The sequence below is a fragment of the Ascaphus truei genome, chromosome 3, assembly GCF_040206685.1.
Source record: "Ascaphus truei isolate aAscTru1 chromosome 3, aAscTru1.hap1, whole genome shotgun sequence".
Classification (NCBI taxonomy): Eukaryota; Metazoa; Chordata; class Amphibia; order Anura; family Ascaphidae; genus Ascaphus; species Ascaphus truei.
The window spans coordinates 59,112,682-59,128,695 of record NC_134485.1 but is presented as its reverse complement, the minus strand read 5'-3'; the positions used below and the strand labels follow the sequence as shown (position 1 = coordinate 59,128,695).

At 44.5% G+C, this 16,014-nt stretch overlaps 1 protein-coding gene across 2 annotated transcripts in view; it reads right to left on the bottom strand.

Annotated features, from left to right (window-relative positions):
* The window catches only part of NIT2 (nitrilase family member 2), a 31,033-nt gene that overhangs the window by 2,943 nt on the left and 12,076 nt on the right, over nucleotides 1–16,014 (bottom strand). For both annotated transcript variants that reach the window (XM_075594081.1, XM_075594080.1), the window contains exons 2-9: nucleotides 13,256–13,374; nucleotides 12,329–12,449; nucleotides 9,275–9,363; nucleotides 8,483–8,576; nucleotides 7,232–7,306; nucleotides 3,826–3,904; nucleotides 3,645–3,743; nucleotides 2,441–2,496 (exon numbers count right to left, since the gene is read on the bottom strand). In XM_075594081.1, the coding sequence (XP_075450196.1) occupies nucleotides 2,441–2,496; nucleotides 3,645–3,743; nucleotides 3,826–3,904; nucleotides 7,232–7,306; nucleotides 8,483–8,576; nucleotides 9,275–9,363; nucleotides 12,329–12,449; nucleotides 13,256–13,374 (732 nt within the window). The remainder of the gene's footprint in view (nucleotides 1–2,440; nucleotides 2,497–3,644; nucleotides 3,744–3,825; nucleotides 3,905–7,231; nucleotides 7,307–8,482; nucleotides 8,577–9,274; nucleotides 9,364–12,328; nucleotides 12,450–13,255; nucleotides 13,375–16,014) is intronic.

Here is a 16,014-nt window from a genome sequence, read left to right as displayed (position 1 = left end):
ATATAAACATACTCCTCTTCTATTTGACTGACCCCCCTGAAAAAGGGAATTACAAATCTAAACAAATTGCCATGTCATGAGTTTCCTCCCCATAAAATAAAGATAAGTGCTGCACACCAAAAAAAAGAAAAATGATGATACAATTACTGGTGCTCCTGCGATTGAACGATAGCCTGCAGCAAATCCAAGGGCTACAGAAAGGAAGGCAATGCAAGGCACAAATGGATTTGAATTAATCTAATGTATTTGAAGCCAAAAACATGTGTGGCGTAACTTCTGCCTTTCTTCTACCATGGAATTTATTCTTGATATTATTTCTAGTGTTATCTCTATGTAATATGGGTGCCTCCTGACTTGCAGAACTATCCCTGCCCCACGACACAGAGCTATTTCCCAGTTCCTATTCTTTCTAGTTCATTACTTCATAAAAAGTGTCCCTCCTAGGTTAAAAAATCTCCTCCAACCTTGTACTCATTCTTTCCCCTAGCACAGAAGATCTGGGTATGTATGTATGTATGTATGTATGTATGTATGTATGTATGTATGTATGTATGTATGTGTGTGTGTGTGTGTGTGTGTGTATGTATGTATGTATGTATGTATGTATGTATGTATGTAGTGCAGAATAAATTAGTTCTTCGGTATTAGGAGATACCTTTTTTATTTGGACTAACAATTTATGTCATAGGACAAGCTTTCGAGAGTTTTCCTCTCTTCCTCAGGTCGGCAATACTGATATACAAAGGTTTCTATGACTTAGACAGGGATTGGGGGAAAAAAAAAGGCAGAATGTAGAACAGAGAGATGTATATGAGGTGGGGTGGGGTGGGGAAGGTACTGGAAGGGTGTTAAAACAGAGATAAGGAAGGTGAGAATTGGGGATGGGGGGCTGTACATCCACAGCAGCAGAGGGGAAAGAGGATTCTGGGGGGGGGAGGTATAGGATGGCCCAATGGCAGGGAGGACCATTACAACAAATTATGATAGTGTGTGAGAAACCCCATGTCTGCATTAAGTCCGCTTGTTTTGGTGTCAAAGAGTCTTATCATTCTGAGCTCAGATGTTTTCTGTTCTTGGGTGCGTTTGAACATTCCATTGAGGATTTAGATTTTTAAATCATTTATGGAATGATCTGTTAGTTAGAAATGATGTCCCACTGGTGAGCAGTATCTTCCTTCTTCGTGGTGTAGTATAGAGTGTCTGTGCATATTCATTCTTCCTTGAAGGTTTTGGCTGGTTTTCCCAATGTAGCGTCCTTGGTCACATTTGTTGCATTGAATCATATAAACCACGTTCCTGGATGTGCAGCAGTATGATCCTTTAACATTGAGTGTTCCATGGTTGTGACTGGCTGTGGGATCTTAGCATATGTATGTTTGCAGAGTTTGCAACGTGTTGTTGCACGGTTGCCATCCCCACCCCACATACATCTCTCTGTTCTACATTCTTCCTTTTTTTTTTTTTTTTTTCCAATCCCTGTCTAAGTCATAGAAACCTTTGTAAACCAGTATCGCTGACCTGAGGAAGAGAGGAAAACTCTCGAAAGCTTGTCCTATGACATAAATTTAGTCCAAATAAAAAAAGGTATCATCTAATACTGAAGAACTAATTTATTCTGCACTATCGCAACTGGACTAACACGGCTATTTCTGTTTTATTTATGTATGTACTGTACATATATAGTGTCATTAATGTACATAGCGCTTCACAGCAGCAATACACATGACAATCATATAAATAACACAAATAATACATAATGGGAAGAAGTGCATCAGACATAAAAGTAACATTTAGGAAAAGGGGTCCCTGCTCTGAAGAGCTTACAATCAAATTGGTATGTAGGAAGAAAGTACGGACACCGTAGGAGGTGTTCTGGTACTGTAAGTGCATCGGCAAGGGGTCAAGGTTTATGTATGAGGTGTAAAGTATCAGACACTGAGCTACTCATATGCTTCGTTAAGCAGGTGTGTTTTAAGGTAGGTCGTAAAGGTGGATAGAGAGGGTGCTAGTCGGATATTGAGCGGAAGGGCATTCCAGAGGTGTGGGGCAGTCAGTGAGAAACGTTTAAGTGGGAGAAGGCATTAGATACAAAAGAGTTAGAGAGAAGACATCCTTGACCAAAACGCAAGAGTCAGGATGGTGTATAGCAAGAAATTAGGGCTGAGATGTAAGGAGGAGCAGAAGAGTGTAAAGCTTTAAAAGTGAGGAGGAGAATTGAGTGTGTGTTTATTGAGTGTGGGTTTGTTGAGATGCCCTCCATTTAAAGATAGCACCTCTCAGGGAAGGGTCCCCAGTGCTCTAAAACCCAAACCCATCCCGCGTACCACAATTTCTTAGCCATGCAGATGGATCTTGGTTTTGCCTGACCCTATAAAAACAAATAGAAGACAGCTTTTCAAGGTTATGGGAGTGAATTATGATGCAGAAAGAGGATCCTCACCAATGTCTGTGAAAGTGATGGTTTCTTCTGTATTTGCTTTGGCTATCACCTCTCCCCTACAAAAGAGAAACAGTATGAAGTCCAGTAATCAAAACAAGTAACTAAGCTTTTTTAATATTTAATTTTGCTTTCCTATTGCCAAAGTGTTGCAATAGTGAAGGGGAATGTGTGCAGAGAAGCATGAAGAGGCAGACCTACATATGTACATACACACTATGATGTTCAAGAGCTCCATTGGAAAGCAGAAAGGTTGAGCTAGTAAAAACACATTTATTATACCATTTGGTGTGCCTGCTTTTTGGACCCCCCGTCATAGTACAATTTAGTAGAAGCAATCATCAATCGTTTGGATTATTAGGCTAATTGTGTGCCTCGACTCCTTTAATACATACGTACATACCGTTAAAATGGTCAACATACTGTACAAAAATGAATGGCATGAGTAAATATGGAAAACCTGCCAAATCTAAAAAAGTTATATATTTAATGCAAAATAATTGTAATAAAACAATCTGCACATCATTTTCGCAAATACAAACATTTTAAATAAAGCTTAAGTGACGGCAACAGTCATTTGTGGAAAAGGTGATTTTAAGTTGCAAAGAGTTATATATGTCACAAAATATAAATTCTGAAACAATGAAAATAGAATCTGAATTTAGAACACTGTAACGCAGACTATATCCAAGAGTGGATAAGTGACTAAGGCGTCGCACTGGACTTGCATAATAAGTAAAAGCACTTAAGCATGTTCCACTTTGTCCTTCATTGTTAATACTTTGCTTCATGATATGCTGAACAGATTTTACCATTTACACCCACAAAAAACCCCCCACTATTTATTGTAATGCTCGTTCTTCCAAAGTTATAGTGAATAGAAATATCTCCATGGAGACCAAAATCAAAGGCCACCAATGCAACAATTTTTCATGCACATTTCTCTGGAATTGGAAACTACCGGTAAATTTCACAGTGAAGTATGCAATTAGGATAAGAAAAGAAAATGAAAAGGATGTTTCTGAAAGAAAATAATTTCTGAACCATGGAACCGGGTTTTTATGACTAAGGTCCCCCATAATTGTGTAAGCTTCGGTGTCTCATAACAAAAATGAAAATATATGGGCTGTTCCTGTTGTCCTGCTCAAAACAAAAAGGTAGCTTAAAATGTGTTAAACTTTATTACGAAACATACAGGCTTGCTTACCATGGATTTACTACAGTGCTATGTCCCCATGCTACGTAGGATGCTTTGTCATCTCTAGCAGGAGATACAGTCGCCACATAGACTTGGTTGTCCAGAGCACTGGATGTAGAAAGAAATGAATTAATCGCCATAGCTTGAAGCAGCAGCATAAATTCAATGTTTGTGTTTAATTCATTCTTACCGCGCTCTCTGTAGTAGTTCCCAGTGAGCTGGCCCGGTTGTCATGTTAAAAGCTCCCGGATAAATCAGCAACTGACAACCTCAATATAAACAAAATAGAATTTGGATAACATTTGAAAACACATTTTGTTCTACACGCATCAAGGCTTCAACCTTCATCAAAGTAAGTGAACTCCTCTTGATAATGGCCGAAGCCAGAACCGAGACTTGCTAACTACATGTGAGTGCCTGCTTTGTATGGACTGGATTTTACCAATTGCTGTAACAGATTGTGGAGCCCCCATAGAAGCTGCAGATGTTTTTGTGACTGTACTTTTCTATTGCTGCTATTTATTTCTAAAATACACATTTCTTCAACGTCCTCCATAGCAGCCAAGAACACCTGGGAACACTATTCCCCTAGTTTGAAAGAAGAGTTGTTTGTGGCTCCTAAGTTTTTTTTTTTCCCCTTTGTTACATCTGCCTACACTACACATCTCGGATAGCCCCACAATAGAAGTGGGAGTCCTATTTTGGGGTGCCTTTAAACCCCTTTTTAAGCTTCTTGAAACGTCTGCACTTTTAGTGCATCTGGGAGATCTGTTTGGGACCGCGATTGCCGCAGATTCTCCAGGCCACAAACGGAGAGTGTGTGTTCCCGCACATTGCTGAGTCTTATGTGCCTTTGGAGGTGCGTTCGGGTGATTTCACAAAGCATATCAATGCACCTGCCTACTTTCGGAGAAATGCTAGAATACCAGCGCCATGGAAGTCAGTTACGTTTCTGAAGTCCAATCCCTGTATATTGAGACTGTGCTGGTTTTGGTCCTAGTTTAATTCTTGTTGCTATACAGACAGCAGGTCTACTGCTCTGACTGTTTAGGGGCAATCCATGCAGAACAGATTCTTCAAGATGAGCAAAATGCCAAGTCCAGGGAGGCTACATCGAACTCCAAATACTATGCTGCCTGTGACCAGTAGCTACCAGCATCTTATCCTAAGAAGCTGAGCATTGACCCTTCACGTTTGGATTGTTTCATTGACAAAATGAAGACTTCTGTACTACAATCCTTTAAGAAAATAGAAAATGCCACAGGAGAGCCTGAAGCGGTCCAGGTCACAAACATCTGTAGATTTAGATGATAACAGTTTGTTGGAATGTCACCAAGGAAGAGCAAGGAATTCTGGGCCAGGCATTTTTAGGTCCCAGGAACAAAATTAATTAAAACCCAGCACATCAACCAGAACAGATTTACAAAGGTTGGAATGTCACTGCCGTGGCATGCATGCCCAGGACAGTAAGGAACAGTGAAGAATGGATCGAGGGAAGTACATCCAGGCACAAGCTATTGTAAGATTTTTCTAACCTAAGAGATTCCCTTTTTTTTGTGATGCGCCCATGGATATAATTAATGTATTAGCTAGACCAATTCAGTCAGTGGCTGCCAGAAGGGTGCTATGGCTAAAGCCTTTGGTAGCAGACACTTCTTCCAATAACCGGCTTGTCTCCTTGCCATATTGAAGTTCATTTTTGTGAAGGGAGGCATTCAATGTTATCAGCAGAAAGATTTATGGTGGGAAAAGTTACTTTATCTCAGAGAATACAGTCAGCATTATCCTTTGTCAGACCACAAACAATTCATTTATTTTAAGGAAGCAAGGTGCTATTAACCAGTTTCAGCCTACAATAGGAAATGAAAAAATCTCCATGGGGTGGACTGTAGGAATCGGTGCACTGCTTCGGGGGACCAAAGATCAGGGCTAGACAAAAAGCTGGATAAAAACAGTTTAATGAAGTATCCAACACGATGCTCCATTCATTGGGTTGGCTATGGCACCTAGGATGTTTACAAAAGGTCATGTTGGTCATAGCAGCATGAGAAACAAAATAAGGATTTGGCAATCCATTCGTAAACGATTAGTTATTAATAGCTCAGTCTGACCCAGTGGCCAGAAACAGTGTGGAGACTGTACACCAGGAACTGGATGATTAGGGTTAGATTAACAGCAGCAAGGATGTAGAGGAGCACAGCAGCGTTTCTCAGCAGCATACCAGCTAGTGGATCGCCAAAAAATGAGGGTAACTTCAAACAGGGATAAGTATTAAAAAAGTGATTTAATGGTCAGTACAAAAAACAAACAATGGTAGGAACGCACCTACGCGTTTCGTCCGTAAAGGACTTTCTCAAGTGGACTTTCTCAAAGTCCCTGTGCGGACGAAACGCATCAGAGTGCTGAGGGGGGACTCCTTCTCCCCTTTTTTATCCATGTTTGCCGTGAACCAATAAAGGCTTTTATATTTTTTGCACAGTCCAGCCTTCTTGCCATTTTTTGTCCAAGCAGTGCCCGCTGATTACTTTCCTATGGAGAGGATGTACTGCAACTTTAAGGGATGACCTGTGTCATTTATACTGCCCTTGGCATGAATAGTTCTTTTGAAAGCTCCTTCTATTGACCCCGAATATATTTGTATATAATTATCATATCTCCTCTTACAAGCCTAATGTAAACAAATCTAATTTAGCTAACCTCTCCTAATAAATCAGATTTTCCATCTCCATTATTAATTTGGGGCTCTTCTCTGCACTCTCTCTAGTTCCATAATGTCTTTTTTTTATGGAGTGGTGCCCAAGAACTGTACTCCCTATTCAAGGTGTGGTCTTACTAATGCTTTATGCAGTGGCACAATTATGCTTATATTCCCTTTCATCCATACCCCGTTTAATGCAAGATAAGATCTTATTTGCCTTTGCAGCTACTGCCTGGCATTGGGCACAATAACTAATACTACTGCCTATAAGCACTCCTAAATCCTTCTCCATCAAGAACTCACCTACATTTCACCTATTTAATTTGTAAATTGTCTGTTTATTCTTGTTTCCTACGTGTCTAACCTTACATTTATCTGTATTAAACCTCAACTGCCATTTACCTGCTCAAGTTTCCAGTATATCCAAGTTCTTCTTCTTCTTCTCGAGAGAGAGAAATTAAATCCTGTCTGATTTTACTACCTTACACAATTTAGTGTCATCAGTAAAGATGGAGACTTTGCTCTCTATTCCAACCTCAAGGTCATTAATAAGTTAAAAAGCAGAGGTCCCAGTACCGATCCTTGAGATACTCCACGTGCAACTTTAGCCCAACCGGAAAAGGTCAAAATAAGTGCATTTACGACAACTCTCTGATGTCTATCCTTCAACCAGTTTTCAATCCAGGTGCAAATATTTTTACAGAGACCAATTTCCTTTATTTTGTACACGAACCTAGTGTGGCATTGTATCAAAAGTCTTTGCAAAATCTAAGTAGACAACATCAACTGCATTACCCTGGTCTAAATTCCTACTTAGAGTACCTCTTCAAAGAAACAAATAAAGGTTAGATACAGAAGTGTTAAGTCTGAGGAAGATACAAATTAAATCATGTCTCACCTTTCTTGGTGTATATTTGAGCAAGCTCAGCAAATCTGAGGTCATAGCAGATGCCCACTCCTACTTTGCAGTAAGCTGTTTAAATCAAACAAATGAAAGTTATCACACCACAGAAATCATGCAAAAGTCTGCACAAGGCCTAGGAAAACATGCAATCATAAAAAGCAGTGTCTCCTCTTTACTGCTGTAAGGGTATGCTACATATTGCTATACAATGCAGTGCATGCCCCTACAGCTACTGTATAAAGCACTGAACCAATCCAAAGAGGGAAAAAAATAAGAAAGCTTTGTAGTGTGTGGGACTGTAGCGGTCTTAAAGTGAGTAACCCCTTTGCGACATGAAAACTTGAATCTATATCACGGTAGAACTGTTGCAGAGGCTTTGCAAAGTGACAAACTTGCAGCTATATTAGTGTGGAGCTGTTGCTCCACAATCTGTTTTAGGGTGGGGAGAGCTTATATCCATCAAGGACCAGTTAAATAGTCTGCACCCAGATGTGCAATTCGCCCCTAACTCTATAATGCGTTAAAGTGTTGAACCTTATTGCAGAGAAAAGCAAAATTGCAAATGTTCTGGCAGATGGCACTGGGTATTCCACACTAGTCTGGCACAATAGTTATGTGTGATATGGAATCAGGCTGTTATCCGAACTGTATTTCACATGGTAGTGGAGTAGAACAAGGCTGCAAATGAACCATTATATAGGTTTATTCCTCACATCAATGAAGCAAGTGGTATGCCCCTTGGCCTACAGCATGTTTTATAATGCAGTTTACTTTAGAATTAACTGTGGAGTATACCCACTTTGGGCCATAACATCAGACACTCCATACATGCCTGAAAAAAACAATATCTACGACTGCTGAACTGAAGTTTGGGTAAACTGGCTTTGTATTCTTAACATTGTAAGTATATTTTGCACTTTAAAAGGAATTATAAACAGCAGTCCCCATACTCTGTATTGTTGATGCAACCATTTAATAAAGCTTCTAACCCTTTCTACTGGGACTCTTATCTGGCTTTAGTTTGCAGCAAGTACTTGCTTATATCTTTACGATTTTCTTGCTGAGATACTTTCTTCTAATTTTGAGACATTAAACTCCTTTTTAAAAAAGACTGTTGTTTTCTCTTGTTATGGCTTTAGAGTCGGTGCGACTGTCTACATGTTACATGTGGTGTAAAAGTAGAACTGAAAATGAGAATAGTGCCTCTGTTTTTGCAATACTTTTTTGATGGGATACAGTACATACGAGTATCAAACACCGAGAAGCTGTCGCCAGGGCTTAGCGTTTCTGACTCCTGGAAGCAAATTTTCCCGGGAACATCAATATTAAACAGATGGATCTACGAAACAAAAGAAATACACGCATGAGCAAGGTTGTTCATTGATAAACATTTGCAAACTATTTAATTAAGGTAAAATATCGACATTTGCATGCAACAAACAGTTTCATTTGATATAAAAATAACTATGTTGAAATGAACATACTATATTCATTCCTAATGAAAAGTTTATTTTTATTTTTTAAATCACATCTTTGGCACAATTTAGGGAAGTGGGAAAGTTTTCATGCAGCAGTGCTACAGTAAATAATCTGCACTGGCTCCTACTATATAAATCACACAAAGCTCGTTGCAAATATGGTACCACATATTACAAATTCTCCATACCCCTTTATATGTAAATGGCAGAGAAAGCCATCCACCAGAACCCAGACCCCTCAAACTTAACAGGGGTCAGAGTGCAAGTACAGAACAGTCAACGCTTTGCTGCCAAAGGTGCCTTCAAAGTAACGCATTGCAGGCCCCACTTGCAACAAAGATGTTAATCCAACCAGTGTAAGGATTGTTTCTCCCACTGGATACACAGCCAACAGGATTGCCCCAGAAATCTTCTACTGAAGTCGGGCAGGTTAAGGGACAGCTACAGACTACCAAATTCAACCATACTCAATAGCTGTCAAAGTGTGCCAGGTCAAAGTGTCACGTGTCTGATCCGGCACTTTGTCTTACAGGAAGCTCAACGTGCTATTATGTATTACCTTCCTGTGCTTAGCCAGCATTGCCCCATCAGGACCAAATACAGTGCAAGTATTATACAACTTCCCAGCATCCTCTTCTGGGATTGAACCTATAAAGAGCAAAGTAAAATATAACTATACCATACTGTTAAAAGTAAGCATAACAATTAATTTTATTTATAACAATATTTAAAGAGCCCCCTTATCCAGAGCGTTACTTTAGTTAGTAAAAACAAAAAAAGAAAGAAAAAGTGTGCTTACATAAAGATTAGATTATACCAATTATGCCAAGATGTCTTTGTGGTGGGTAGGGGTGGTAACATTATGGTCGGGCTATGGGTTAGGTGCATTGAGAGCTTGCTTGGTTGGTGGGCAGGGGTTGGGGGTCAGGTCTCTGGATGGAGGAGGTTGGAGCTGCGTGGTGCACAGGTGGGTAAATAATACGTGAGAGGAAAGCCATGGACTCTATGTGACAGGCAGAAACGCGTAGGGCAATTGCTAGTGAGAGCAAGCTACATCATTCCTCTGTAACTCTGGACTCTGAGACTCTAAGATGCTGACGGCTTACCTCCTATGGTTCCTGCTTTGTTTTACCCTGCCCGGCACCAATTGCACATGCGGTTTGTTATCGGAGGACACCAACAGAGGTTGTGCGCTCCCCGAGTTCCTGCTGGACGGTGGCTCGGAGGTGTTTCGATTGCACACAACAGAGAGGCGTGTGAGCAGAACAGCGGAGTCCAGTGTTTGGTGCATGAGTATTACTCATAATATGCTCTTTATTCTATTTTGTTTGTGAGTTTTAAATTGTTGGACTTTTTTATTGGCAATATTAAATGGTATTTTTTATATATATTGCACTAGGATCGGGCGCTTTCTTTTTTTCGTTTTACATATAGATTAGATTATAACAATTATGCCAAGATGTCTTTGTGGTGGGTAGGGGTGGGAACATTATGGTCGGGCTATGGGTTAGGTGCATTGGGAGCTTGCTTGGTTGGTGGGCAAGGGTTGGGGCCAGGTCTCTGGATTTAGTCTTCTCCATTGCATGGTGATGTGTTGGACAGTGAAGGCCATTGGATCGATGTTGTGGGTGACTTTGGAGGGTTTTGGAGAGACTTTAGGAAAGTTTAGGCAGAGGTGAGTATAGGGGAGATCATGGACATAGAGGAGGGGATGGGATAGGAGGTTAATGGGGAATTATGGAATGTTATGGAGAAGAGATCAGGTTTGAGTTGGCTTCTGAAGATAGTTAGGGAGGGGGCAGATTGGATGTGGTGGGGGAGTTTGTTCCAGTGAAGGGGGGTTGTGTGAGTAAGGCAAGTAATCAGAATTGAGAGGAGGCACTGGGGGCTGGGGGAAGGAGTGAGAGTTGTGGCACTCAGACAGTGAAGAGGATGGGAAGGGGTGTAGCGAGAGAATGCTGAACGGTAAGAGGGCGGGGGGGGGGGGCAAGCCCATGGAGAGATTTGTAGACCAGAGTGAGGAATTTGAAGAGGGAACATAGTTGGATGGGTGGTCAGTGGAGCTGGGAGAGGAGGTGTGTGCCGTGGGTAGAGAAGGGGAGATAGAGAAGTGTACGGGCTGCAGCGTTTTGGATTTGTTGGAGTGGTATGGAGGAGTAGAGGGGGAGTCCGAGGAGAAGGGAGTTAGAGTAGTCGAGATGGGTGAAGATGAGGGAGTGGATGATAAGTTTGGCCGAGGAGAGAGAAATGAGTAGATATATTTTTCTTATGTTGCATAGGTGCAACAGGTGATAGTGAAGGAAGTGATGTGTTGGGTGAAGAGGAGGGAATGGTCAAAGGTGACTCCAAGGTTGCTTGTAGAAGGGGAGATGGTGAGGGGGGGGGGAAGAGATGGTGGGGATTGGGGTTGACAGAAGGGAGGAGGAAGCAGGAAAGTAGAGGACTTCAGTCTTAGCTGGGTTCATTTGTAGGAAGTGGGAGGCATCCAGGTGGAAATGTCAGAAAGGCAGAGATATGGGTGGAAAGTTCGGGTGAGAATAGTGGGAAGGAGAAATAGATTTGGATGTCATCTGCAAAAAAGGGGACGTTGAATCCATGGGAGGAGATGAGGATAAAGAGGAAGGCAGTGTAGAGGGAAAAAGAGGAAAGGACCAAGGACAGAGCCTTGGGGCATGCCCAGTTGGAGGCTGGTGGGCAGAGAGGATGAATTGTTGAAGGTGACAGAGTTGGAGCGTTGAGAGAGATAGGATGAGAGCTATGAGGGGACGGTGTCAGTGATGCCAAGGTTGGTGGGGGTGGAGAGGAGTGAGGTGATCGACAGCGTCAAAGGCTGAAGAGAGGTCAAGCAGGATGAGGATAGAGAAGAATTTGGAGCGGCGAGCTTGGGAGAGAATGTTGTGCATGGTGAGGGGGGCAGTTTTAGTAGATGTGAGGGACAGAAGCCAGACTGGACAAAGCGAAGGAGGGAATGGGTGTGGATGAAGGTGGAGAGTTGGTTGTGAGCATTGCGCTGGATGAGTTTGGAGAGGTATGTTACGAGTGAGATAGTGCAAAAGTTGGAGGGGAGTGCATGGTAGAAAGATGGTTTTTAGAGAAGAGGGATGACTACAGCAGCTTTGAAGGAGTCTGGGTATTGTCTGCTGGATATGGAGAGGTTGAAGGAGAGATAGGGGAGGAGGAGTGGGAGAAAAGGAGGGAGAAGGGAGTATGCAATGGAGTCAGCAGGGGATGTGGTGGGATCGGGGCATTTGATGATTGAGAGGAGATAATCGTTTTTTTAAATACAAACAAAAATACTCACACCTAAAGGGCGGGCTCTGACTGTGTAAGAACTTACGCACATAGGGTGACATCCCAAAAAATGGAATTGCCGGAGGGAAAAAAAAAAGGAAGAAGAAGCCCCTTAAACATGTCACTGGCATTAATTCCCTCGTTCCTAGGAGAGATTTCCCCTTAAACGCGAGATCACCTGTGCTATAACCTGTATTAAAGATTAGTGAGTCCCGGTGAATGTGTGCAAAGTATACACATTCCCCACTTGACTGAACATTCTAGAGCAGGAGAAATCCATTGTTTTAAACACAGAGCTCAGTACTGAAATCATTCCTCAAACCTCCAATGAGGTATATCCCACACTCCTTGGCTACTTCTGACAGCATTTGGGTGGATTCTCCAGGAATCTTCTCAGCGTATACAGGGAAATATTTGGTGCCATAAGGAGAATTAAAGCATTCCTAGAAACAGAAAATTACACAAAAAAACACACATATCAACAGGTGCAGAATACGTGTTCACGATTATGTACATGTACAAACAAATATGGAAGATATAATCATATTCTAGAACGTGTCACAAGATCTTTACCTCAGTGAAAATAAATGACGTGTACACAAGTTATGAAAGATCAATATCATACTTTATTACAATACCAATCTCCATCCTGAGGCATACTCCATCCCACAATGAGCAGGCACTTTCCCTTCCCTCTAGATCAGGGGTGGGTAACTCCAGTCTTCAAGGGCCACCAAGAGGTCAGCTTCTCAGGATATCCCTGCTTCAGCAGAGGTGGCTCAATCAGTGGCTCAGACTTCCAATGAGCACCTGATTGAGCCACCTGTGCTGAAGCAGGGACATCCTTCAAACCTGACCGCTTGGCGGCCCTTGAGGACTGAAGTTGCCCACCCTTGTGCACTAGCAACCCTTCAAGAAGCCATACTTCTTTTCAAATGGGCAGCCATATTGAATGCCCTGGGAAGCAGGATCTTCACTGATCGATCACGGGAGGAGGGATCGATCGCCAGTTTAGAATATAGCATGGCCGTAATTGTAAGGAACGGCTGCATCTATTAAAAGAAAACAAAAAAACAGCAAGAGGAAATCTCTGAATAATTACCTATTAAAGGAAATGGAATGCAAGTGCTTTGATTCTTGAGATTTTCTCCTGATTTACTTCCTGTCCAAATCTTGTGTTGCCCAATCTCTCTATAGACTACTTTTTACTTTTCTGTCCTTATGAAAATGCAAAGTGTTTGATACTCACAGGCAGAGCGACCATTTCCGCCCCTTGTTGCGCTGCATCCTTTATGAGCTGGCATGCCCGGTTTAGGTTATCTGACTTGACAGGAGATACAAGAAGCTGGACCAAGGCAAGGCGGAATTCTGAAGAAATGGAAAAGAGGAGGAGTTCAAACACTTACAATTTAAATATAATGAATTATATCCAAGAACACTAAAAGGTGCAAAAAGTGCAAATATCCTGTGACACACAAGAAAGCGAAGCAGCTCTTAAAGCAGAAAAAAAATGTGAAATCTTACGTTTTTTTAAATAAATCAGTTCTGTAGTATTAGATATTATAAGCTAAAGCAGTAAAATTCCGGGCATTACTGAAATCCCTGCCCTCTGATTGGTTAGAATTCCGGGCATTATTCATTCAGTAATGGCCGGAATTTTTGGCAACTTGCCAACTCACCATTCAGAGATGCAGGGGGAGCGCGGCATCTCTGTTCCTCTCCTCTCACAGCACGGCAACACAGGCTCTCTCACACAGCACATGCAGGCTCTTTCACACAGGCTCTCTCACACAGCACATGCAGGCTCTCTCAGACAGCACACGCAGGCTCTTTCACGCAGGCACTCTCACACAGCACATGCAGGCACTCTCACAGCACATGCAGGCACTCTCACACAGCACATGCAGGCACTCTCACACAGCACATGCAGGCACTCTCACACAGCACATGCAGGCTCTTTCACACAGCACATGCAGGCTCTCTCACACAGCACATGCAGGCTCTTTCACGCAGGCACTCTCACACAGCACATGCAGGCACTCTCACAGCACATGCAGGCTCTCTCACACAGCACATGCAGGCTCTCTCACACAGCACATGCAGGCTCTCTCACACAGCACATGCAGGCATTCTCACACAGCACATGCAGGCACTCACACACAGCACATGCAGGCACTCTCACACAGCACATGCAGGCACTCTCACACAGCACATGCAGGCACTCTCACACAGCACATGCAGGCACTCTCACACAGCACATGCAGGCACTCTCACACAGCACATGCAGGCACTCTCACACAGCACATGCAGGCACTCTCACACAGCACATGCAGGCACTCTCACAGCACATGCAGGCACTCTCACACAGCACATGCAGGCACTCTCACACAGCACATGCAGGCACTCTCACACAGCACATGCAGGCACTCTCACACAGCACATGCAGGCACTCTCACACAGCACATGCAGGCACTCTCACACAGCACATGCAGGCTCTCTCACACAGCACATGCAGGCTCTCTCACACAGCACATGCAGGCTCTCTCACACAGCACATGCAGGCTCTTATTACAAAGTAATATTTCTGCCAACACTTGCATAGCTTTTGCTAAGATCATTTTTATCTGGGTTTTTTTAGTTTGTAGTTAAAATCACTGTCCCCCCCCCCACTTCTCTTCCCACTCTCCCCTTCACCCACCTCTCCCCCTCCCCTCTTCTCCCCCCCCACTTCTCATCCCTTAACCCCCTCAACACCTCCCCCTACCCTCTCTTCTCCCCCCCTCACCTCTCTTCTCCCCCCTCACCTCTCTTCTCCCCCACTCACCTCTCTTCTCCCCCCCTCACCTCTCTTCTCCCCCCCCCTCACCTCTCTTCTCCCCCCCCCTCACCTCTCTTCTCCCCCCCCCCTCACCTCTCTTCTCCCCCCCCTCACCTCTCTTCTCCCCCCCCCTCACCTCTCTTCTCCCCCCCCCCTCACCTCTCTTCTCCCCCCCCCCTCACCTCTCTTCTCCCCCCCCTCACCTCTCTTCTCCCCCCTCACCTCTCTTCTCCCCCCCTCACCTCTCTTCTCCCCCCCCACCTCTCTTCTCCCCCCCCTCACCTCTCCCCCTCACGTCTCCTCTCACCTCTCTTCTCCCCCCCCACCTCACCTCTCTTCTCCCCCCCCCTCACCTCTCTTCTCCCCCCCCTCACCTCTCTTTTCCCCCCCTCACCTCTCTTCTCCCCCCAGTCACCTCTCTTCTCCCCCCCCTCACCTCTCTTCTCCCCCCCCCCTCACCTCTCTTCTCCCCCCCCCTCACCTCTCTTCTCCCCCCCCTCACCTCTCTTCTTCCCCCCCCCCTCACCTCTCTTCTCCCCCCCCTCACCTCTCTTCTCCCCCCCCTCACCTCTCTTCTCCCCCCCCTCACCTCTCTTCTCCCCCCCCCTCACCTCTCTTCTCCCCCCCCCTCACCTCTCTTCTCCCCCCCCTCACCTCTCTTCTCCCCCCCCTCACCTCTCTTCTCCCCCCCCCTCACCTCTCTTCTCCCCCCCCCTCACCTCTCTTCTTCCCCCCCTCACCTCTCTTCTCCCCCCCCTCACCTCTCTTCTCCCCCCCCCCTCACCTCTCTTCTCCCCCCCCTCACCTCTCTTCTCCCCCCCCCTCACCTCTCTTCTCCCCCCCCTCACCTCTCTTCTCCCCCCCCCTCACCTCTCTTCTCCCCCCCCTCACCTCTCTTCTCCCCCCCCTCACCTCTCTTCTCCCCCCCCTCACCTCTCTTCTCCCCCCCCCTCACCTCTCTTCTCCCCCCCCTCACCTCTCTTCTCCCCCCCCCTCACCTCTCTTCTCCCCCCCCTCACCTCTCTTCTCCCCCCCCCCCTCACCTCTCTTCTCCCCCCCCTCACCTCTCTTCTCCCCCCCCCTCACCCCTCTTCTCCCCCCCCCCCTCACCCCTCTTTTCACCCCCCCCCCTCACCTCTCTTCTCCCCCCCCCTCACCTCTCTTCTCCCCCCCCCCTCACCTCTCTTCTC